Source organism: Chroicocephalus ridibundus, chromosome 4 (assembly GCF_963924245.1).
Source record: "Chroicocephalus ridibundus chromosome 4, bChrRid1.1, whole genome shotgun sequence".
Lineage (NCBI taxonomy): Eukaryota > Metazoa > Chordata > Aves > Charadriiformes > Laridae > Chroicocephalus > Chroicocephalus ridibundus.
Window position 1 is genome coordinate 77,456,192 of NC_086287.1, and position 25,572 is coordinate 77,481,763.

Consider the following 25,572-nt stretch of genomic DNA (forward strand, 5'->3'; position numbering starts at 1 on the left):
GTCCCCTCCGCCGCCCGCGGTGACCTGGCGGCAGGGCGTCAGCGATGGGAAGCGGGACGGGTGTCCCGGGGGAATCGGTGCGGGCCCTATGCTGCCCCGGCCCGGCACCTCCTCCCGGAGCCGGCTGCGGGCTCGGGGAAGCCCCGCGGCAGCCGGAGGCAGGTTTGGTTTTAGCTCTGCGACCGTGTGAGCCAGCCGGGAGAGGAGGGAGGCGAGGCCGGGGGGAGGGCGGGCGGTGGGGGGGTGTGTGTGTTTGGGGTAATAAATCAGGAGCCGCTCTCCCGGCTTTGACAGGTCCCGGCCAGAAGACACGTGTCTGTCCGGCCGAGGAGCGCTCCGCCGCCGCGGCTCCCCCCGGGGGCGGCGGCGGCGGCCGTCGGGCCCCGCCGCTCCCCCCCGGAGGACGAGCCGGCTCCAGCCTCCCGCTTCGCATCTCCCTCCGGCCCCGGACCGGCAAAGCGCCTCCCGTTCGGCTTCGCTTCCCCCCCCGCTCGCTCTGCTCGCCCCGCCAGGCTCCGCTCCTCGCCCCGGCCCCCGCCGCAGCCCGGCCCGGGGCCTGTCCCTGTCCCGGTCCCCGCCGCGACCCTCCCGCCGCGACCTTCCCGCCGCCAAAGGCGTGCGGCGCTTCTCGCCGTGGCCATCGCTCCCACACCCCCGCCCCACCCCCGGGAAGATGTCTCTTCTCCTCCCCCTCCTCCCCCACCCCTCCGGTTGGTGTCTTCTCCGCTTTTTTTTCTTTTCTCCCTCCCCCCTCAGCCGAGAGCCGCTTCCCTGCGGATTTCTCCTCCCGTCCATTTGGTCCGGCTTCGTTTCCTCTCCGTTTCTTTCCCATTAATAAACCATCCCTCACCCTGACCTGGATCCATTCGCACCCATAAATTTCTCGCCTCCCGTCCGCCGCCACTTCCCCGCGGCAGCCCCCCGGGGACCCCCCCGCTCCCCCGTCGCCCCGGCCGCTCCCACCCCAGCCCTGCCGGCGGCTCCCGCGGGGCACGAACTCAGATTGATCGTCGTGTTGATTAAAAATCACCAAATAACCCCGCCAGCTCCCACACCCCGTGTCAGCCACAAAAAGCTGGATCCGGCTGTGTGGGACACGCGTGTCCCCCGCGCATGGGGCACAGCCCGTCTGTAAGACCAACGTGGCGAGCGCGACTGCACCAAACGGCGACTGATTTGTCCGGTTTTTCGTAGTCGTCCCTTCTCTCTCCGAGGCAGATATTTTTAAAAGTCGCGGTCTGCATCCCACCTCCCCGTCGACCCCCTCAACATCCCGTCGCCCCAGCCGAGCGCTTCCCGCAGAAAAGTTTAAAGAAAATCAGGACGCCAGGTTCGCTGCCTGTTTTCCTTTTGAATTAAAAAGAAATAAACTTATAACTGAATTTAATATTGTTATCTCCCTTGCATTATACTATCAAAAGCTATTACAGGAGCAGCGTTGAATAGAAGAAAATAAATTCCTCCAACCCAGAGTTGTTTTTGCACTAGATTAGCAGATAGGAAATGCTATAAAGATGAACTTAATACGATTAGAGATGTTTCCTACAGATTTTCATATATTGATTCAGGGAATTTTAATTCTGGAGCTTGCTTTGCTATAATCCGCATTTATTACAAGCTGATATAGTTTTATTATAGCAAGCTATCAAGGTCGATTCCTTTAACTGCATAATCTGACATGAATTTCATTTTTAAAGAAATGTAGTTATAAAAATCCATACTGTGGGCACAGTGGTTATACTGTACCTAAATCATATTTTAAAGGCAGTAAATCCAGAGAGTATTTAGGAGGAGAGGGGAATATGGTTAAACGTCTCTCCTCCAGGCTCAACTCCTCAAAAGACCCTTCAAACTTTTATTTTATTTTATTTATTTTATTTTTCTAAATTTAAACAGCGAGTATTTAAAAGAGCAGGTAACGGTGGCAGGTTCGGGTCCCCTCTGCCCGGCCCGCAATGGCAGCCCCACAGGTTGTACGAACTTTTCCCGTCTCCCTCCAGCCGCCCCCAGCGCCCGGCAGGAGCGGAGCTGGGCGCACTGGCGCTCGCCAGAGACGCGCCGTGATTGAACTGTATTTTAACTACTCTTAAAAGGCTAAATTGCAACTCTCACGCTGGCTTCGGAGAAGGAGGGGGGGAGGCGGCAAAAAAAAAAAAAAAGAAAGAGCAAACCGTAATTTAAAATGTGTTGATCGTAAAAAAAAAAAAATCTTATTCGGTAATTAAAACGTATCTTGACTCCTTCCCAATAGCTCCTTACAAGCCCGTGCCACTGCTCCCTTTGCAAATGTTGCACGTACCAGGTACTTCCTTCTAAGCCTTGTAGTGATTCAGAACAGAGGGAATAAGCAAAATGATCATAAATTTCCTAATTAGAGATTTCGCACCAAGACAAAAAGGTGTTAATGAGTTTAATTCCAGTGCCTGTCATTGTCCCTTTTTTCACACCACTTATTTACTAATGGCCCAGAGGGCTGCTCCCGTCTCTCCTTTGTTAAGATTTTAATTTGCCTTCTTTTCTGCCTTTGATGTAAAATTGTGACCTACAACTCTTTGAAGTCCCTTATTAGGAGGAAAATTAACTTAGCTTTTCCACTGTATCTGCCCACTGTTAGCCCAGACAAAATGTAGAGAACTCCTTAAAGATTCAGTACAGTAGGAAAATTTTCAAGGTAGCTCTGGAAATGCAAATTTTTTTAAAAAAAACCTAATAGACTTTTAAATCTATATTAGGAGATGTAACCCTCGCCAGGGCCGGAGAGCGGGAAGGGAAGGAGGGAATATCTTAATAAAGAAAACAAAATGAACCCGGTCAAGGAAAGGCTGTAAATTTGAAAACCTGAAAAGGGAGACGGGAGGGGGGGGGGGAGCCTTTATTTTTAAATGTCACAACTTTTTCCTGTCCCTCTCGTGTGCCGCTCACAGCTGACACCCTGGCTTCCTATGCTCCGGGGGAGGGGGGGGGCCTATGAAAGAAATTATATCTAAATCTATCTCTATATAATTAGAATACCATGAGGCAGGGTTAAACCTTTGTAAAACACACAACTGATTGGCGATCGCTAAAACGAGATTTGAAAGCAACTCAAATAAAAGATCGCGACGTCAGTAAACAGATTTAGGGAAAAAAAAAAAAAAAGGAAGGAGAAAAAAAAAGAAAAGCAGCTAGTGACAAACCCGGCGAGAGCGAGCTCTGGGCATGAGAGAGAGAGGGAGGCAGAGGGAGAGAGAGAGACTTAAAAGAAATAGGAGGGGCTTGTGAGAGACTAGAAATGTCAATCAGAGCCCAGAGTCCCAATAATCTCAGGCAATCTGTTAGGACCTGACCTGGGTCCACTCAGATCAATAGGAAAAGTGAGAGAAGAAAGAAGCGATCGGATCGTTTACCGCAGCGGCCGAGGACAGGAGGGAGCCCGCGGCCTCCGCGCACCCCCGGCTCCCCCCCCCCCACTCCCCAATGTCCGCCGGAGTTTGCGGGAGGCGCTGAAAGTGCGGGCGGCCGGCGAGGGCGAGCGACCCGGCTGCCTCCTCCGCTCCCGGCCCTGCTACTTTCTCCCCTTTCTCTCTCCCTTCTTCCTCTCTTCTCCCCCCCTCCCCTCCTCCTCCTCCTCCTCCTCCCCCCCTCCTCCCCTGCCCCCGCTCCCCCACCATGTCTTTCCCCCAGCTGGGCTACCAGTACATCAGGCCGATTTACCCGGCGGAGCGCCCGGGGAGCGGCGGCTCCCGCGGCGGCGCCGAGCTGGCCCCGTCCGGGACCCTCTCCAACGTCCTCTCCTCCATGTACGGCGCTCCCTACGCCGCCGCCGCCGCCGCCCAGGGCTACGGAGCCTTCCTGCCCTACGCCGCCGAGCTGCCCATCTTCCCCCAGCTGGTAAGAGACCCCCCCAGCTCCCCCTCGGGGCTCGCCGGGACCGGGTTCGCGCTGGGGATCCATCGGGGAACAGCCGGCGGGGGGGGGGTGGGCTGTCAAGGGGGGACGGGGCGTTATCGCCGCCCTGCGCCGGGAGAGCGGCCGGAGAGAGGCAGGGATGGAGCGGCCACCCCGCGGCTTTGCCCCCCCCTCCCGCCCCGGTCCGCCCGCAAGGTTTGACGGCTGCGGGGACGGGCGGCCGCCCGGGGAGCCGGCCCTTTCACCCGGGCACCCCGAGGGCAGCGCGGCGGAGCGGGGAGGCGGCTCGGCCCGGTGCGGAGCGGGCTCGGCTGCCGGTGCGGGATGGAGGGGCCCCGGGCCGGGCCCCGGCGCGCCGTCTCAGCCGGGCCGCCCCTTCCCTCTCGCTGCAGGGCGCCCAGTACGAGCTGAAGGAGAGCCCGGGGGTGCAGCACGCCGCCTTCCCCCACCACCACCCCGCCTTCTACCCCTACGGGCAATACCAGTTCGGGGACCCGTCGCGGCCCAAGAACGCCACCCGGGAGAGCACCAGCACCCTCAAGGCCTGGCTCAACGAGCACCGGAAAAACCCCTACCCGACCAAGGGCGAGAAGATCATGCTGGCCATCATCACCAAAATGACCCTCACCCAGGTCTCCACCTGGTTCGCCAACGCGCGGCGGCGGCTCAAAAAGGAGAATAAAATGACCTGGGCCCCCCGCAGCCGGACGGACGAGGAGGGCAACTCCTACGGGAGCGACCACGAGGGGGAAGAGGACAAGAGGGAGGACGAGGAGGAGATCGACCTGGAGAACATCGACACCGAGAACATCGAGAGCAACAAGGACGAGCTGGAGGACGAGCTGCAGGACGCCGACCTGCTGCATTCCGACTCCAAGACGGACTCGGAGGGCTCCGAGGGCTTCGAGGACCTGCCCGGCTCCGAGGAGCGCTACCTCAAGGCCGCCGAGGGGGAGCCGCACCACCTCCGCCACCACCACCTCCACCACCACCATCACCACCACCACCACCACAAGTGCGAGCTCCCCGCCGCCGCCGCCCCCCCCGCCGGCCTGGAGCCCCTTAAGCCGCCCCTCCAGCCTCCTCCGCACCACCTCTCGCCCCCCTCCTCAGCCTCCTCCTCCGCCGCCTCCTCCCCGACGGACGGCGCTTTGGCCGGCACCCTGCCGAAGCCCAAGATCTGGTCGCTGGCCGAGACGGCCACCAGCCCGGACAACCCCCGCAAGTCTCCCGGCGGCGGCTCCCCGCCGGCGGCCGCCCCCCAGCCGCTGCCGCTGCCCCCCCCGCCGCCCCACAGACTCGTCTCCTCCTGCCCCCTGGGCAAGTTCCCCAACTGGACCAACCGCGCCTTCCCGGCCCACCACCACCACCACCACCCGCCCCCGCACCCGCTGGCCTTACTGAACACTCCCCACCTGCTGGGGCTGGGGGCCGCCCCCGCCGCCCCCCCCGCCACCTCCGCCGCCTTCCCGCGGCCCGCGGACCAGGCGCAGAGCGCGGAGCCCGCCGGAGCAGGTGACCGCTGAGGGACGCGGCGGGGACGGGACGGGACGGCGCTGCGCTGCGCGGAGCGGCGCGGGAGGCCCCGCGGCACCTTGTGCGTGGGGTCGAGGCCGGGGGCGGGGGGGGGAGGGGGGGACGCCGGCCCCGCGGGTTTCTCAGGCTGCCCCCGGCCCGGCCCGGCCCGGCCCGGCCCCGCCGTCGGGGCGCAGGTGGCGGCGGGCGGGCGGCCGCGGGGCTCCCGGGGGCGGCGGCGGCGGCGGCGGCGGCGGGGGGGTGCTCCTCGCCGGGTTAGTCTCAGCCCCCGAGATTTACCTTCCTCCGACGGAGATAATTTCTGTTGCTGTTGTTGCTGCTCAAGTCGTCTTTGTGGGAAGGACCCGGCCGGAAGGCTCGCTCCGGCGCTGGGTTATTGTCCTTCTGACGGTCACTCCTGCAGCAAAGCGGTCGCTTGGTCGTATTTGCAACTTGCTGAGAAGAGATCTCGAGTCTAGAGGCTTATTTCAGGGATGGGGGGGGGAGTAAAACAGGGACTATAAAGGAACGCTTTTTTTTTTTTTCCTTCTCTTTTTAGATCGATCTAGTGCCTTGGAAGTAGAGAAAAAGTTAATAAAGACAGCTTTCCAGCCAGTGCAGAGGCGGTAAGAGATTGCTTCCTCAGTCTCCTAAGGATATATAGAGGGAGTTGTAAATGGTTAGCTTATTTTCTCCGCTGCTTTAGTCCCCTTTCCAGGGCGGTTTCTTGTTCTTCCTCTGCGTGCGCGGTGGGTTATTCTGATTATCTATAGATATATTTTTTTGCCGTTCTCTCTTCTGGAGGTGGCGAGCGCTTCCCGCGGGCAGGCCGAGCTGCGGTCGGGGTTGCGGAGCCGTGCGGGGACCGAGCCCGGGGTCGGGCCGGGCCGGGCGGGAGCGCACCGGGGACCTCGAGCACCCCCGGCCCGCCCGGGACCCGCCGGTGCCGCCTGGCCCGAGGGGGAAATACAGCGGCAGTAGGGAAAGGATAAATAATAATAATAAAAATCCCCCAGCTAATACGAAAGCTGAAGGGGATGAACCTTGCTGTCTCGAGTTTGGCGTAGTCGGCACTGAAATAAATTACTCTTTTGATTGACCGAAACCATGGGGATCGGGCCCGTGATATTTTCGTAGATAAATAAATTTGCTATAAGCCAATCTGAAAACTTTTTCTTTTAATTTATTTTTTTTTTAAATAACAACAACAAAACCAGTGCTACCTACAGTTAAAAATATTGTGCCAGCCCAATCTGACTAGAAATCCTATTAAATATTTTTTTTTTCTGTGTCATTTTTTTCCAGGCCCCAGAACCAACTTGATGCCGCTATGGTTCTATCGGCGTTGTCATCATCATAGTTAATTTTTTTTATTGTTGTTGTAATGATTGTAAAAAAAAAATCTCTGTATAGTTACAACTTGTAAGCATGTCCGTATATTAAAACTAAAAAGGAAAAAAAATACCCGCTTCTGTACTATCATCTGGATTAGCTGAGTTTGTGAGGTTTTTTGGAAGTCCAGTGAGAATTAGGTGTTTCGATTTTTTTTTGGTTGTTGTTTGGTTTTTTGTACATACGGTAAAAAAAAATGTACATATGTGTGAACCAAATTGTACAAGAAAGTATATATTTTTGGCTAATAAATAAAACTGTTGCCACTTTGACTACACTCTCTCCTCCCACCTCCGGAGTTATTTTTCTCCCCGGCCCTCGCCGGTCGCTGGTTTTCCGCGCTGGGGCGGCGGCGGGAGCGGCGCATCCTCGGCGGGAGCGGGGCTTTTCCCGCCGGCGGAGCGGGGCCGGGGCCGGGGCCGGGGCCGGTGGCGGCGGCGATGGCGACGATGTCTGGAGCCGCAGCGCCCCCTGCAGGCGCCGCCGCCCCGTCCCGGTGCCCGCCGGCCGGTGGCGGCGAGGGAGGTGTGTGTGTGTGTGTACTGCGGGGGGGCCGGTGCGGTGATCCGTCGCCCCCCCCAGGACCCGATTGCCGGGGGCCGGTTATTGATCCCCCTCGGAGCGCGGCGGCGGCGCGGCGGGGGCGGGGGGTTGTTCATTCAAAGGAAACTTCGGGGGTCGCGCACCGGAGCGGCGTTACCTCCCCCGCCTCTCCCCCCACTCCGCGCTGCTGTGCGCATCCCGAGGGTCGGTTTTGGGGGGCCGCCGTGCCGCCGAGCGGGCCAAGGACTGTCCGCCACCGCGGGGCTACGCGGAGCGGGCGGCGACGGGGCCGGGGGCATCCCCCCTCCCCACCCTCCCCGCTCCCGGGGGTTTGCGCCGGACGGGAGTTACCGAGCGAGAGGCGCAGAACCGGCGGGGAGATCCGCGCCCCTCCGCGCCCGCCTCGCCGGAGGTGCCCCGGGAGCCGCCGCTTCCCCGCGGCCGCCAGAACTTGTCGCCTCGTTTCCTCGGCAAAGCGCTGAAAATCGGCCCCGATGCCGGGAGGGGCCCGGCCGCTCCGAGCGGCGCTGGCCGCCGGCGGGGCGGGGGGTCAGCCCCGGTCCCCTCCCGCCTGGCAGTCAGATGGAAACCATCCCAAGGTGGTGGTTGTCGGGGGTGTGTGTGTGTGTGCGCTCCCCCTTCCTCTCCCCTCCTCTCGTCCCAGTTTACCGCCGGGAATCGGTGCCCGCGGACGGCGGGGCTCACCCCCCCGGCTGGAGGGGGCTGCTCGGGCAGGTAGCGCTCACGGGCCGGTCCCTCCTGCTTTTGTTCCCAGGCTCTTCCTTAACATCTCTGTCTGGGGGGAGTGTGCCCCCCACCCTCTTCTCCTTACAGTCCTGGAAACGGCATAATTACCGAAGTGGTGATTAAACAGCTTTTCTCGTTTTGGTGACAGACCCCGCGGAGGGGGAGGGTGCGCGGAGCTAGGAAGCAAGAGTTAAAATGAAGTTAAAGTACAAACAGAAGCACATAGCTGACATGCTTCAAGTTTAGACAGTACAAGATATGCAAATGTGCAGGGCTGCGCAGTATTGACATTTTGAGGTCATAGTGATAGGAATGTATTATTTATAGGATTGGGTTGCACTAGGCCGATAAACTACATTTTAAATCCTAGGCGTTTATAAGTGATAAGATTTATATATATGTTTACACTATATACGTGTGTGTGTATACACACATTTTACATACGTGTTTTAATGTTTCACGATTAATATTCTTCCTGGCAGGCGGTGCATTGGGGTGGGGAGAGCCCTCGCCTGGTGCACGCCTGCAGCCTCCGCGGGCTGTGGGAGCCGCGGCTGTGGCGATGGAGCCGGCCTCGGCCCTCCAGGGAGGCCGGGGAAAGGACCCATTGAGTTTGTGGCAGCGTTGCGATCTCTGCTTTCTTCCCCCCACGTCCCCTTCCTTTCCCCGTACGTCCTCTCCGACCACAGCTCACCCTGGAAATGGCGTTGGCCTCCTCGCAGCTGTCTTTCTGCCAGGAACCGTTCCCCTTCTTTCACTCCAACCGGCTCCTGAAACGAGGGGAAACTCGGTGGGTGGGTGGGTGGTTAGAAAACGGATTGTTTCTCATGTAAATTTTACCCAGTCTCTCTGCACTTTGTATCCCTTAGCCAATTCTTGCTGAGGGGAAAAAAAAAAAAAAAAGATTAATGGCATGTAAAATGGGAGGGGTGGGGGGAAGAGAAAGCTAGAGGCAAATTTCCACATCCCCTTCCTCTGGACATCCTGGTGGGTTTTCCATAGAAACTTTCACACAGTGGCCCGACAGATGCTTAAAGGCGATGGAAGAAAATAATGAGACCACGATGGGAAAACAATTGCATCCCCAGCTTTCCACCTCCATTAAAGGCTCCTTTGCCTTTGCAGCACAGCCCCTCAGCTCCCCGTCCCCGCGGAGCCCTCTCCCTTTGCCCCGGCAGCAGGGATGCTCCCGCGGCAGCCATGGGAAAGCCGCCCCTTTGGCTTCTGGAAGTGAGAACTTGGTTTCCCTGCGGGGGGAAAGCAGCCTTTGTGCCCAGCCTGGCTTCCCTAACGTGGAGAAAATTCCCATTAATTTTGTGAGGAAACATTTCAGTGTGCGTGTTTCAACAAAACATTAAAAAAAATCCTACTCGTATTTTTATTTTTTTTTTTGCTGTTTTAGAAATCACTCTTGCAGCTTGACAGCCTCACTGGAGCCCTGGCCAGGCCTGCCTGAGATGGCGCAGAGAGAGGCCTCCCTCCTCTCCCTCTCTGTTGGCTGCTCTTTTCCTGTCTAATCAATTATCTCCCTAGCTAGTCCTTCTCAAAGGTGAGAGCTCATTATGCATATTCATAAATCACAGCTCCCAGACCTGACACTGATTGATGTAATCATCTCCCGCTCGCTCCCTGTCTGCGCGGGGCCGGCCGGAGGAAGCGCTGGCGAGGAGGAGGAGGAGGAGGAGGACGACGAGGAGCAGGCAGGAGAAAGAGACTTCCAACTTGTCAGCCCCACTTCTGCCGGGAGCGGCTCGGCGGGCGTAGCGGGCCGTGTCGGGCTTCCCATTCACGGCCGCCAAAGTGCCCATCACAGCCCCGGGATAAGACAGGAGAAAGCCCCGTGAGAGGAGAAACACCAGCCAGCCGCCTCCAGCACAGCTCACTGTTACGCAGGCAAAATTGCACAAGTAAGGAAAAGATCCAGCACGGTTTTCACAATCAGGCATTATACCATGCATTAAAATAGCCCTCCCCAACTCTTTCATGTTAGCAAACGCGCCTGCTTTTATTTTCCTTAGAAAGTTAAAGCTGGTTTATCCCCATGAGAGCAGATGTATGCATTCTGATCATGAGGGTTTCGCTATGCGATAGAGCAAATATCTGTTCTCAGTAGCTATATTGTAAAAAAAATAAAAGGGAAAAGTTGTGCCCGACGCAAGTTACTGCTGGGAGGGTCTGAGGGCAGGAGGGCTCCTCCAGCCCAGCCTCCCAGCTGGGAACGTGTCTCTCAGCTGTGATTCGTTTCCCAAAGCGTGCTTCAGCATGGCAGCGGTCGAGATGCTGTTCAGATTATGTGGCTTACCTGTATGGTTAATATTTACACTTTTAAAATACCTCTTTTTATCACTTTGATCAGAACAATCAGTGTACTAAAGTAATAATACAAAAATATATGCCCTGGAAATCATAACAAGATACAAATCAAAGGGAGTCCTAATCAAGTACTTTTGAGAGTGTTATCTTCCTTGTTAACAAATGGTAATAAGAAAATTAAGGCTTATAGCTTGCTTGCGTTTTATCTAAGAAAACCAATAAAGATATCAGATGTTCTTTGTTTTATATGTTTGAATGTAAAGCAGAGTAATGAAGAACACGTACCTTCTAAGGCTTCATTTGCTTTATGGGTATTAACCCTTTAGGATGCCGGTGACGTTCTGAATCTGCAGAACGAGGACGAGCCGGTGCTGCCACCCGGGGTTTTGAGGCCCGTTTTTGCCGCAGTCAAGACATCTTTTTTTATTAAATGCTGAAATTGGAACAAAGCAACAATGGCTGCTTGCTAACTATGCATGTCCAACAGGCCTCTTTACTATTCAGCAAATGGAAGATATTAAACAACATTTTGCTTAAAGGTACACCGAGGCCATTTCCATTAGGACACGGTGTCATTCATTTATTCACATGTTAAGTGGATGTCCTTGTGGCTAATGAGTAATAATCAACAGTGACTCCACTTTATTCCTTTGCTCCCAGCAATGTTAAATACTCTGATGGAGTCTCTTTGCTGACACACTAGAGAATATGGTTAAAAAGTGCTAAAGGACATTTTCAGCGCAGAGCAGCCGCACACGCGCGTGCTGGAAATTGCACTTTTATTACAGTCTATTCTATTAGGCTTTGTTCCTGTTTAAGGCACGGCACGTGGAAAACGCTGATATTTATTTGAAGGTAGTTTAGGCCTTAAAAGCCGAGAACTCTCTCAGTTTGCGAGTCAATTTGCTGGGAGATGAGCTCTCGTCCAGCTGGTTTATAAAAAAAAAAAAGGAAATAAATAATCAAACCACACCTTACGGTACCTTCTCAGAGAAATGTTTAGTGGAGGAGCGACTTAGGACAAAACCTTTCCTGCAAAAAAAAAAATAAACAGTTTGACATTTATTTTATAAAATAAACTAACTCTCCTACCAGCTAATTAATCCATTTTATTACATCAACGTCAGCAGCTAAGTAAGCTAATAAACTATATGAATATATATTTTTTCCTTTGCGTGATTTGCTTACACTGGAGTCTGCCGCTTGGTTGTCTCCTGTGTCAATTCCTAAAGTTTGAAAGGTAGAAATGAATCATTCTCAGTCATGATTAAGCTTAAGTTAGAAATAAAATATGTCAATCAATCTGGTTGGAAATGTTCCTGCTGTCTGAGTTGGTTATGCAAAACACTCTAAGGTGTGTAGGCATGCTCAATTAGGTCAGGGGATCTGATGGCACTCCTAGCCATAAACGTGTGTCACTTGGATTCCTCATTATTTTTAGCAGTGGTGAAAATACATGTCAGTAGGCCAGCTAGCCAGGCTAGAATAAAATTACTTACCGAGTATGCACAAAACTGAGGTTTTAATACATTAGTATTATACTTATTTTCAAGCAAAACAGCGAAAGGAAAATATGTCTCTCTCTCCGTCTGTCTCAAATATATGAGTCACTCTATTGAATTTCCCAGCCGTCATTAGTGTAATTCACACCGGACTGTGCAAGACTCAAGATACCTTAGCAGTAAAATTTAAGTGCCTAAAAACATAAATATAATGTGAAATTAGAGACAAGGAGTAAAACATCGATTTGCTCTGTTACAGCCTAACTGCTTCCAAGAGAGGCGAAGCGCAAGCTTCACTAGGAGATTAGACCAGCCCCTTTCCAAAACAATTTAATGAAAAAGGACATTCGAGATGGCTATTGAAGAGCGGCGCCAGTGCCGGTGTTCTCACATGGAGACCTCTGTAAGCGATTCCTACAGAAGACAACGTCAGACATTTATGCCTGATAGACAGGTTTCCTCTCGTGTACTAAATCACGGCCTGATACCAACAGAAACGTTTCCATGTAATTCCAGGAGAAAAATGCCAGGAAACGCAAGTTTTAGCACTCGTGGCTGCCCTCCTGGTATCTGGTGGAGTCAGTGAATCGGCTAAGTGACGAGGGTTAAATCCTCCAGTTTTACACTTTTCGTGCTGGTCCTTTGAACCACACCGAGACCTTGGGCTTGGGCATGAGAAACGGAATGAGAAACCAGCTAAAACCAGCACAACGCTCCAGCCTGTTTTCTTTATGAAAAAATCCCCAACAAACCTAAATGCAGGAAACCGGCAAACTAAAAGACAAACGTTGCTTCCAAGGACAGAGGCAGGACTAGTACCGCAGGTAAGGCCGGGGCATCTTAGACGTGGTGTTACAGATGGCAGTGTCCCTTTAAGAACAGCACCATGCCGCTAATATTTTCTTTACTGCCAATAAAATGCAATTAAATCTCATGAATTAATATATTCACTTCGGGAAGAATTCTCATTCTTTTCTTCGGATATCAAAATGGAGCCATCATCAGTCAGTTAGTTAAATAGGAGAATCCGGAGAGTAAGTAAATGGAAGAGCTTTCAAATGCGGGGCTGCAAATGCCCAATGAATGTGTAGGGGGCTTCAATAAAAAGATTTTGACTTGTGTTTTCACCCCTTTCCCACTTTGCTCATTGTTTACTGACACCGCTATGGACACAGTATTCAGTCCCTGCCCGCCCCAGCCCTGGGATGTAAAAATGTCATCTCTATTGTGCTGCCGGGCTGGCTTTGATGCCGCCGCGGCCCTTTGTGTGCCCTTCTCAATCCCTTTATAAGGCTGTCCTGATTGTCCATACTGAACATTGCCACAAAAGCTCGTCTTATTGAGAAAATAAAAAAGTCAGAGAGGGGCCAAATGACGGGAGATTGGGCCTTTGCTGTAAAAGACCTACTATTCACGTTCAGCATTCATTTTTTCACCAAGGAATCACAAAGTTGGGATGGTGGCCACCCCAGCAAAGCCATTTTAGACACTTTCTTCTTAAATTTTATTTATAATCACTATTTTTGTTTTGTTTTGTTTTTTTTAAAGATCACATACTACTGAGGACAAACATTAAATCCTAGAAGCAGTTGTGGAGGGTATTTTCGCCTTTCCAAAGGAAAAAGAGCGCATAACTCTCACGCGTGCGTTTCATCTGGGAAGTGTAGACAAACAGATTGTATGGAAATTCAGCGACAAAAAGGCCTTCTTGTGGTAGTTAAATAAGCCAGAAACAGACCCCCATCTGTCCCCCGCTACATAGGAGCACACATATTTGCAACCGAGAACCTGAGACCAAGGGTTTAAATTGTCGGTCTGGAAAACCTCTACCAGTTGTTCTTCCCCCTGACGCTATCCTAACTTGTACCCAGTGTCTGGGGGCAGGACGGAGACAAAGGCTGGGTAAGGTCTTATTCTTTGGGAACGGGGCTATCGGAATGGGAGGACGGTGATTTCATGGCTTTTGTTACTGAGGTTAGGGACCGAATTCTCTCACTGAATTAGAATGGTAACAAGTGGGACTGGGGATCTCTGGGGCTTTTGTAGTGCACTCATCTGAGAGATTGCGCTTTTCTCAGCCCTTCAGATTTATTTTGCCAAAGTTACAGGGCAATTATGGAAATGCGCCCTTTGAAGCTGGGCCGATTTCTCTTTATTTTCTCTTCCCCCCCCACCCCCCGCCCTCCCCAAAGCAAAGCCTCCCTCACCTCCTTTCTTCAGCAAGTCAGCAGTCATTAGGCAGCGGGGTTTCGAGTGGCCATTCAAATATTCTTTTGAATAGTGCGAGAAAGTTTTTTCAAAATATATATGTTAAAAAAAAATAGACTTTGAAGCTTTTTGGGAAGGAAGTGTAAAATAACAGCAAGGTAACGACGTCCTAGAAAAGGCTCTGTGTGCGCGAGGTGCTGGAACATGAAATGCCACCCATGAAAAGAGGCTCAGTGTGGCGGGAGTGGTGGCAGGGGGTGTCTGGCCGGGTGTCGGGGGCCTCGCCACGCCAGCAGCTCTGCAGAAGTGCTTTGCTCCTCCTCCTTCACATCTCCCTAACGAGAGGCCCAGGACAAACAGAGTTGTACTTTCGCACCTTTGCACATTATTTATCATGGGAATTTGGAATCTCGGTGCTGCGTGTGAACTAAGACGACGTAGTTTTTACTTTACTTACTATACTAATGTTAAGGAAACATTGTCTGAAACCAGATGGTGAGCGCTGGAGCTAGGCGGGCTGCGACCAGGACTGCTTTTTACCCAGAAACTCAGTTCTGTACATCTCTCTCCACTCTCTACTCTGTTTCCTTACTTGTATCGGACTACTTTGCTCCTGTAAGATAAATTGCTCTGTAAGAATAATGCTCTGGGCCAAATTCAGACTTGAAGTAAGAGGGAAGAGATACTATTGGTGCCCCTGAAAGTTATATACACTTACACAGGGTCTGAGCCTGGCCTGAAATGTGAACCTTCTGTCATCAGTAAAACAGGGTGGGAACATTAAAGTTTCTCGTCTGAGTTTTGTAACTGAGCTGCAGATATCTTTTATTGCTTTTTATGGAGTTTGTGAGGGATCCTAGGACCACATCTACAGCAGCATGGAGCATAAGAGATTTGTGTTTTCTGGATGTTAGGGCTTACACATTTTGCAGCAGAAAGTTCCTCCTAATCATGAACCTATTCAAAAGCATGAAAACCCAGCTCAGACCTCTGCAGAAGTGCGCTGACAATAAATTGACACTAATATTTCTCATGATGGGTGCGGAAGGTCGAATGCTGCATCTGTAGCATTCAGCACTGCGTACAGAGGTCTCAGCAAACAGGTTTCATGTGAGTTGGGCTCAGTGGAGTTTCAGTAGGTACCATGGGAGGACCGCCACCTCTCCAATCTTCTCCCCATCCTCCTCCCCCCTAGTTCCATTTCACACATCGAAATTTCTTCCCCAGCCTCACACAAGTGCTGAGGATTCCTTCCTATTCCTCTGCACCTTCCCCCAGTCTGGAATCATCTTAATTTTTTTCTGGAACTCATCCCAATAGTGGGATGAATTCCAAACCTGCCCAAGCCGGATCCATTGTTTAAAAGCCCTCCAGGAGCTTTAGGATGTCTGATTCATTTCAAGATGCAGCTGGGTATGGTGTGCTCTCATCTCATTTGTAATAATGAGGAGGACTTGTGGGATACGGATCTAGGTTCATGTTTGGGTACAAAAACTTCAAATGGATTTAGGCTGTAATATGCTAGTCTACTCCAAGAACAGTTTTAATCTTAAAAACTTAAAAATCAAGTTAAGAAAAGACAAACTTGCTAATAATATTAGCAAGCTATCCCAATTGTAAACTTAACAGGGTGGGGAGCTGACGACTCTGAAAGATGGTAGTATTCGTACTGTTGGTACCTTCTGACGTAACCCTAGGAATCATGCAATGGCAAACGACCATGCCTTGCTAGGGAAACCATTTAGGAAAATTAATGCAATCCTTCCATTTCTGCCTTTGATAATTGAAAAATCTACATAAAACCCAAACAGCATACTTATGTTTTGAGCCTCAGGCTTGTCACAGGTGCTGCAAAGGGTCAGCTGTCAGGTATCACCCTCCACAAGCTTGCCTAGCTCATGGCCTTTTTCCTGGGGGAGAGGGAGAAGAGCTGCCTGGGCAGCACAACCTGCCTTTCTAGCTCTCTATCCTTGCTGCCCTGGACAGCCTGGCACCCGGATCCCCAAGTCTGCACAGGCCCTGTGGGAGGAGACGTGTCTGCAGACTACCTTCAGGTACCTCCAAGTGAGTTGGACTCCTGTTCCACAGGAGAGGACAGTTTCACATGGCTTTGTGTCCATGGCTTGTAGCCATGAGTAATTGCCACGTGCATCTCCCCTGAGAAACACCATGGTGTGACACTATGCATGTGTTCCTCAGAGTCAGTCTTTCTACTCTTGTAGGCTTTGAACACCAATAATTAAAAAGACTTTGGATCATACTTGCTGATGTGGTTTGCCAAGCACAGGGATGGCCAGCTTCCCCAGGTGAGGGCCCTTGAGCAGTCATGCTTCTCCTCTCCGGCAGCTCCAGCCTGCAGGTGGTTTTTAGAGGGGTGCGTTGCAGTAATCTGGCCTTAAGGCCACAGACACAAAGATCACCATGACGAAGTTTCTGCCTGGAGGTAAAGGTCACAGATTTTGAATACTTTAGATATTTTGTAAGCCACTTCTGAAGATTGTAAAGAAAACAGGTTTCCGTGTTTGGTGCTGTCAAAAACGACCCTCAGGACGCAATGCTTCTCTGCGTGCTTGGGTCAAAGCCCACCAATAGGTAGGGCAGTCATCAGCAGGGTGAAATCTTCCAGATGTCTTGTCTTACTGGGAATAATTCTGGCTCATCTGGCTTGAGTTTTAACCCCTGGGCCTTGCTTTTACTCTGTGCAGGTCAGAGTTGCGACAGTCAGTGTCTTGAAGGTTTAGAAATAGAGGCATGGGCATTATAACTTATAATGATAAACTCATTTACGGTACATGAGATGATGTCTCCTTACTACTTCTACAAATAGACTTCAGCTATAGGTGTCTACTATTTGACTATCAATGGGAAGTGTATATCTCATAAGGCTCTGACCTGGTTATCTTCTAACCCTGAGCAATTAATCATCAGCATCTAATAGGGGATAGCAGTGCACGGCAGCATTTGGTGTCCGGCCTGCTCAAAACATCACTCTCACCTTTTCTACAACGATCGGACCTACAGCTTCTCTCAACATGGGATCACTGCTTTCCTTTGGAAGAAGAACTGGCACAAAATTAACCTTCCCCTCTAATGGGAACCGAGCAATTCTAGTCTCTTTTAAAAATAAAAAAAGCCCCCAAACAGAGCAGCTTGTGCAGGAAAACCACCGAATACCAAGGTCTCAGTTATCAGCCATGCTGCTCACGGGAGCAAAGGGGAACAGAAAAGGTCCCCATTCCCCCGCCATGGGGGTTACCTGCATTTCTAGCGCCTGTATCCCAGGAGTGGGCTGGGAGAGGACCCAAAACTGCTGTTCTTTCATGCTGTTGGGGATGGCTGGGGACTTTCCCCACCGTTTTGGCTGTAAGCAAGAGGAAGGGCTTTGTCTGCAGCAGGCTCTGCAAAGTTGGAGTAAAGTAGTGAAGAATCAGGCCCCATCGATTCTTTGTAGTGCTGGAGCTTTGTTTTGAAGTGCAATAAAAATACAGGTGGTGGAGGAGATAATGCACGGTTCCGTTCCTTTGGGACACTCGGGGAGACGGTACGGAATTCCAAAATATGGAGCATGGAGGTTTTTTTTCTAGCATTGATCACAAACATTGGTTCAGGAAAACACCCAGAAGTAGTAAATATGCAAATTTGTAATGAAAGAAGAACGTACAAGTACCTGCTATGTTAGAGAATTTGTTTAAGGATATTTGATCCTCATGAAGAGTTTATCAGATTACAGTTTTAATTTGCGCATTCAGGGTTGGTTTTTTTTTTTTTTTTTTTTAAAATGGGGGGTTTCCCTTTTAAAAATCTGTTCTTTCTTTTCTGCTCCAATACTTGTACTGGAGCTATATCAGTTCTGCTAAGATACAAGAAGTCTGTTTACAGTGTAATATAAATCTGGGTTGGAGAATACCAATTTCATATAAATTAGATGGCAGAGCACTGTTCCGCTATTTTGTTGTCTAAATTATATGGAAATTGGTGTTATGCAAAGAGTAAGTCCTCACAGAACAGGGCCCTTAGGCTTTTGGTTTAATTATCATAAGCTTCCATTTAATTAAACTTATTAAGTGGTTTGGTGTAAGAGCAGACTATCGTTTTGCTGAAGCTTTCTGGAAGAGAAAAATATTTATGCCCTAGCTCCTTGGGAAGGGAATAAAACTTTCATTCAGAGATGTTTCTGCAGGTGTAAGAGTGAGGGTCACCTGGGCCGTCTTCCCAGGCACCTTCAGACCCTTCGTACTTGGAGGCATTTCAACCTGTTCCTTACTACAGGGCCAGTGACTAAGCTCAGTTTTTCCCATGGCTGGTATTTCAGTTCACGGACTAGAAATTATAGGATAACACTGGCATAAGAAGCAGCAGATGTAAATGAACCATGAACACCTGGAAACTAATATAAGGTCCCAAACCATCAGAATAGGGAGGTTCTGTGACAGCAAAAAAAAAGAAAAAAAAAAAGCAGCCCTACGCAAGCAACCAAAAAAACCCTAACCCCCCAAACAAGCCCCTGTTTGCTTTCAGATCAGCTTGATAAATTAGTTCTGGGCATTACATGATATGGTGCCTCTATTAACCAGAGACAGGACCCGATGACACAGGAAGCCTCTAGTCTTTTGTTCGTAGGCAACCCTTGTAGCTTAGGGGATTCGCGCCAAATGTGCTGCCCACCTTCATATGCAACCACTGTCCGTGGCATATCTCAGTTTAACCAGCAAAGAGCTTATCCGAGACTTAGATATTATAAAAATCCTTGTTCTGATGAACTCGCCTGTTGGTGACTTCCTACAGAATCCAAGCTTTATTTGTTAAGTCAAGTCTGCAACACAACCACTGGCACCGCTGGCTTCTGGGAAACGTTAAACTTCTTGTTTTAGTCTACATAAAACTTTGCATTGAAAAAAATATACCTTTTGATACTATTTCTCCAAATACGATGTTGTGGAATAGTACTATGTATTAGAACTTGTGGTACTGTGTACCGACTCCTTTCAAAAAGGAATAATTAGAAGAATAATTAGCTGAACATGTGAAATTGAGATGCTTCTTCAGGGACATGTGAAAAGCTGATTAATAAGAGGAAGGAGGGCCACTGTGTGCCAGGCACCTAATAAATATATTTAAGGACAAATAGGTAGAAAAAGAAAGCCCACATTACTAATGTTGATAGAAAGCCTTAACTGCCTAATGAATTTCAGAAATTGGTTGAGAATAGTTAATCTGTGTGATAACATGACCCTCAGGGTTAGTTAGATCTGTGAATTCTTATCCCCCTGGGGACTTAGCAAGTTTCCAGAGATTCACACCAAATTCTTACAAGGAAAAGGCATTCACAGTTGGAAGATTTCATGCAGGTTTTGCTTCTGAATGCTCACGTTATGCAAAAACCAATATAGTAAGATAATGGCAGAGAGTGAAACTCGGTACTAGCCATACTTAATTAAAATTTTCACTTTCTAACAAAAAATCACGCACATTTGGATTTATTATGGGATCACATATAACTCCAGATGAAAGGAAGTGTTTTACCATAACAATAGTTGATTCTTAGTTGCTTCTCTATGCTAAATTAAGCTCCGTATATATACATGCTGAAAAGCAAAAGTATCAGTTGGTATTTTCTTCATTGGATCAGGCATTTCTTACACACCCTTTACAAAAATTTCATGGGAAACTCACAGAAAAACCCACCTAACTTACACAGACTAGAGCTATAAAGTGCTTAGTAATTGCAGTCTCACCAGTGCTTTAGGAACCCTGCCAATGGCAAGGCAAAACCAAATATTTCAGAGAGAGCTCAAAAGAAAACGCAGGCGGTGTAACATGCTACTGACCCGAGCAGCAGTGTGGTCCTGAGAGTTCTTCTTCCAGAGCCAGCGGGCACCAATGCTGCTGGGGGGGAGCGAAATGGGTCCCTCTGCGAGCAGGGGAGGCTGGAAATGCCAGTTCTTGTTTGCCCAAGATGCTGTGTCCTGGCTGGCCTGGGAGAGAGGTGCAAAATGAAAAGGAAAATTCCCTCATGGAAGGCACTTTCTACACTCCCCCAGAGGACTAGGATTTCCAAAAGAATTCAGGGCAATTAAGCACCCAAATCCCACCGAAATCTCCTCTGAAAAATCTCAGCTGTAGCTGTTAGTGACGTGTCATAGCAGCAGCTTTTTCTTTTGAAGAATGGGATGGATTTCATTCTTCTTAATATGGATGTAAAGGTGTAGGAGGAGGCGAAAAAGGAAAGACCCCGAGTCCGCAGAGTTGTCAGTCTCATGGACTGAAAGGACGAGCGTGTCCCCACTTGTGCGGGGAATCTGCGTTTGCGTCCCACCTGTGCCTTTGTCCAAACCGTAATCCAGGGCTTGCGTCCCTGCACAGCCATCTTCAAAGGTCTTAAAAGAGGTAAGTGAGACCAGAGAGTGATGATCCTGAAAATAAAAAGCAGATACACATTTTGTGCATATATCTCTGACTATATACCTCCATCTCACTCTCTAAAAAAAAAAAAAAAAAAAAAGAGAAAAAAGCAGAAGATTAGTTTGTAACAATGACATTAATATAAATGATGTTGAAGGTATACTTTTCAGCTGATATTGCAAAAGTGAATGCTCACCGCATAGTTGTGCATAGGAGGTCCTGCTGAAAATACTTATATATAATTTAACAAAAAAGAAGCTTTTGTACTAAGAAATTATGGCTTAAAGCTTTCTTATTTGGGAAAATTCCAGCCTTTGTGCTCATATCCCAGTTATTACAGTAAAGACTTCCAAATGGGAGATATTTTAGAAGAAAACAGTACCAGAGTGATAAGGGTACTGTGCTTATTTTTCTTCAAGCAGTGGTATGCTTTTAGTTTGAGAAGGAATTTTAAAAGGTTGTAGATGAGATGGTACAAATCAAACATATTCTTATAATATTTATATAAAAAATGTCAAGAAAAAGGAATAACAAGGACTATTAAAAACCATTGCCTGAGAAACAAGAACAATAGCAGGGCCAGAATGCATCTTACTGACCATAGCTATACGGAGCTAAAAATATATGAATCTGTCTGTAGCACAGGACAAAAAAAAATGATTTTAGAAACACAAACCTTCTAATTTAGAACATCATCTCATTTGTCATTCAATTTAACTGCCCATTAAACGTGTCTTTCATGGGAAGACTTGTACCTGGAAGACTTGCTTGGACTGCCATTGCTAAAAATACACACACCGGCCAAAACAAGGTGATGTTTCTTGACTCTGGAAGTAGTATTTGCTACTACAATATCTTTTCCTGTAGGGATATTAACATACAGATAACATTAACAGGAAGAAAATTTATTAGCAATGACAGAAAGGCAAGGAAGATTGGTGAGTAAGATCCAAGGGTATGAGGGGAAAGATCAAAAAACATCACAGAGTCTATCATCAGTCTGTTCCTGGGTACCTACAAGAGAAAGTGAAGCTTCAAAAAGATGAGAAGAAAGCTGACGATGGGGTGACAGAAGCAGCTCCTCTCCAGGACAATGACAGAACAGTAATTATAGACAACGATGACATGTGATGGAGAGTTTCACCCTCCAACTTTACAGGAAAGGATCTAGGCAGAACACGTGTATCAACACATCCCAAGATAGGAGGGATAGGGAGTGAAAGGAAAGGTGAAACACATCCTCTGCCACAGCCATATCACCATGCTTATGATATCAGGAGTGAGGAGAACCTAACACAAGGGAGGCAGACAGGTGTGTCCCTCTGCAGAAGACCAGCGGGGCAGCAGAGCAGCCACCGTGTCCTGAATTGCAGATCAGTGCTGGATGCTGACAGCAACGATCCCGAGAAGTAGCTTTTATGTATTTATTTCCATTCGTGATATGTATATTTACAGTGCTTCCTGTAGGCTGAAGATATCACAAACCAATGCGAGTGTTGCAGGAAACGTCTGAACTACAGGCTCTCCTACGGAAGCACTGAACGACTGCCGATGTTGAAAGCCCCTTACCACAACGACCAGCCAAAAAGGCAGAGTAGGAGAAAAGTAGCACGCACAAGTCCTGCTTCAAGCAGGGATTTTTGGAGTCCCACCTGGACCACGTGGGCGGTGCACAGTGAGCGGCTCGCTGATGGCTCTCCTCCCACGCTGAAAGGCCTTGTGCTTGACCACGCTCCCTCCCCATCGCCCTCCCAAAACCGTGAGGACAGCAGGCTGTCTCATCCCGAGCGTCCCAGCGCTGAGGCTTGTGATCAGGCATATTTTTATTCTGAAGAGAGACTAGAGGATGGCTGGGTGTGAGAATGACGAAGTCAAGAGGCTGTTCCAGACCATACGGCTGCGGTGCCTTAGCCCAGGCTCCTGCCACAGGGCCAGGCTTGTTGGGATCAAAGCGCCATCCATGGCTTAGCCCTCTTTTACTGCCCCCGCACAGGCTGAGGGGGTTTGTTTTCATTTGGCTCAAAGTAGAAGCAAAGCAAAACAAAGAGATTCCACATTTCATTTTCAATAAGGCACCAGAGAAGTACTAGTTTAAAAAAAAAAAAAAAAAAAAAAAGAAAAAAAAGTAGTTTCAGTGAATAGCAGCATGTTTCCAAGAACTGCACTCTTTTCATCAAAGGAATGAGCAATTAGGTTATTAGATAATATTCAAAGTCATAATTTTAACTATATCTCAAATCAAGTCCAACTGACAGCAACAAACCCACTGCTAAACTATATGATATTATTTTCCATTAAAATATTTCTAGTTCATTTGGCTATAATTATTAAAATTTCTTTATATCTTGATATCTTGTCAAGAATAATTGCTTACGTGAAGCTCCTGTCAAAACAGCAAGACTTTTTGTTTACAGCCTATTAGCACGTAGGGAACCAGCCAGGGCTGTAGGACAGTACTTCCTTCTAAATAGCACCTTATGAAAATAATAAACGCTGGGGACACACTTACGCTGTCCTGTAAACTCAGAGTTTGCTCAAGGTTGTGCTCCATGGATTTCTGTCCCATCCTACTGCTCACACACCGACCGGTCCTTCGCCCCGGTGGGTGGGTGGCCGGCCGGGAGCGGCGGGAGCACCCTGTCCATGCCGCTGGCTCGTGCCACATGGTGCAGAGAATTGGGGGCCACCTACAAGCATTAGATGTGACCCAAGATCCCCGTTGTCACCTCTGCGCAGCGTGTCTAGAGACTGCTGTCAGCCTGAAAAAGAAATAAATGTGGAATTTTTTTCCTGTTTGCATGCACACACGCGTGCTCGCTCTCTCACACATGCAGGTACTATAAGGACCAATAAAAGATCAAAAGCAAATAAATGAAGCAAATTAATGAAAATGAAGTGGAAGGCTGTAATCACACCCAACCATGCAAAAAAAAAAAAAAAGCTCCGAACAAATTAGTATGTAATACACTACTTCAGACAGATGTTCAAATAGGAACAAAAGGAAATAAGGAGGAAAACCATACAATGCTGGCTTGAGAACTTTCAGGAATATGAAAAAAAAAACCCCCAAAAAAAGAAAGGATAATTTCCCATTTAGCCTGGAGCAGAAGTACGGCTGGATTCTGATCCATTGAAGATACTCTTCCCATTGCCTTCAACAAAATCATCATCCAGCCTCTGCAATAACAGCTGAGAAACATGTTTCCTGAACAAAAAAAAAAAAGGCAGGGCCATGGCTCACAGGCGCCAGGCTCCTGGACACGGGTTAGCAGTTAACCCCGGGCACGGGCTTCTGATTGACTTTCTGCTCCTCTGCAACTGTGATGGCCCACAATTTTTACCATGAAAAGCACAAGCGTTTTCTTAAATATGCTAGGATTTTGGAACGTTTGAATACAGCTGTGATCATAAACAGGTCAACAAACTTCTGCCGGCATGAGGTGCAGCGTGTGACTTCAGGGAAGGGCTACAGCAGCCAACAGGGCACAGAGCATCCCATCGGCACCTGCGCGGGCACGACCGCTGGCTCCCCAAAAACCTCCAAAGCTTCCCAGACTGTTCTATCTACTCACTCAAAAAGAATTAAATATGTCACTGTTTGGAGGGAGAGGGTACACACAGCCACCAGTGATTCACAGCGATTTCACATCCTCTCCATTTTCTGGTGTCAAAACACTCAGTTTTATTGTGGCCATGTAAGTGGTTTTCAATCTACTCCTTTAAGACAAACTGTATCGGATGCGGATCGATGCCGGTAACTTTTTGTAAATTTATCACTGTAATTTTGCCATTTCAGAATCGCATTCGCAGATATTAGAAATGTCAAGTTGTAAGATATAATATATACAACAGGTTAATAAAATGGCCTTGTTGATGGTGCCTGCTATTGTTAAGAAACAGTTGGATTTTGGAGTGAAATCAGTTCTTAAAAAGCGAAGCAGAACACCTTCCCAGAAAAGACTTGCATTTTGGAAAACCCACAGCCTTTCTTTGTCTCACAGGACAAATGGCCACAGGAGGCGGCTGCGCGTTGGCTCTAATGTCCTCCCATGGTCTGGTGCGTCCCTTGACCCACAGCATCCCCAGGTCTCTGCTGCACATTTGGTGGATCATCTGCCCGCTTCCTGCACAAGCAGCCTCCGCTCTGCTGCCCTCTGCAAGTTTGGCCTCAAGCAGGTGGTTATCCTTCATGAGCAGATGCTTTAACAGCTGGAACTTCCCCCTCAAAAACGCATCCAACAATTATCTTTTTTGTACCTATCTGTTTTCTGATTGTCTCACTTCTGATGTGGTTTCACTGGCTGACTTTACTCAGCCATCTGCAATACCTCATTTAGAGGTCAGCAACCTTTACATGTTGATTTTCCTGAAGGTCTGTGTTTGTTACACAAACTATCCTTAAAATAAATAAAACTTAAGCAGCTTGAATTTGCTATCGCAGACTATCCTTTACCTTTCCTTGCTGACTTGAACTCCTCTGTTTTCCCATGCAGAAAGGCTTCCTCGTTAGCATAAGAATCTGCATTGCCCACCTTAGACCTTAGTTTAAGTCCTGCTCAGTTCCTTCCCCCGCAGAGAAACATTCCCCATGCTGCAGTGATGTGTGGTCTCAATTATTGAACTGGTACCGTGGCTCAACAAGCCTCTCATCTGCCAGAGGGGCAGGAGAACCTCAGGTTACTGTTAGATTACCAGATTGTCTTTAACCTGAGGTCCGGGCCATCACACTTCTCTCCACTGCCTCCTCCAGATAGACCCAGCAGGTGCCAGGAGACACCAAACCTGTCCATTGTTGCCCGTAATCTTGAAGCTGATGCTTCCCTTACCTTGCTGTTGGGCAGGACTGATGATTAAGTCTCTTCAAGTAGGGTTTTAAGAGCAGGATGAATGATTTCTTGTCCAAACAGTAAAAGCAGTTCTTGACTCATCACTCCAGACTGAGCAAAATGCCTTGTGGAAGCAAACAAAGCGGTCAAAGACTTTCCCATCCACTCATTTGAATCTGTCTGCAATCAGCTCAGGCACAGGACTCTGCGTGCTGTCCTATCTGCACTTTGAATCT

General features: G+C 49.2%; 1 protein-coding gene across 1 annotated transcript; it reads left to right on the forward strand.

The window, feature by feature from the left end:
• Positions 1–3,169: 3,169 nt before the first annotated feature.
• IRX3 (iroquois homeobox 3) lies at positions 3,170–7,072 on the forward strand. The gene is made up of 4 exons (XM_063334317.1): positions 3,170–3,870; positions 4,281–5,403; positions 5,963–6,029; positions 6,709–7,072. The coding sequence occupies exons 1-4, from the start codon at positions 3,649–3,651 to the stop codon at positions 6,761–6,763; spliced, it is 1,467 nt and encodes a 488-aa protein (XP_063190387.1). The 5' UTR covers positions 3,170–3,648; the 3' UTR covers positions 6,764–7,072.
• The last annotated feature ends 18,500 nt before the right edge of the window (positions 7,073–25,572 follow it).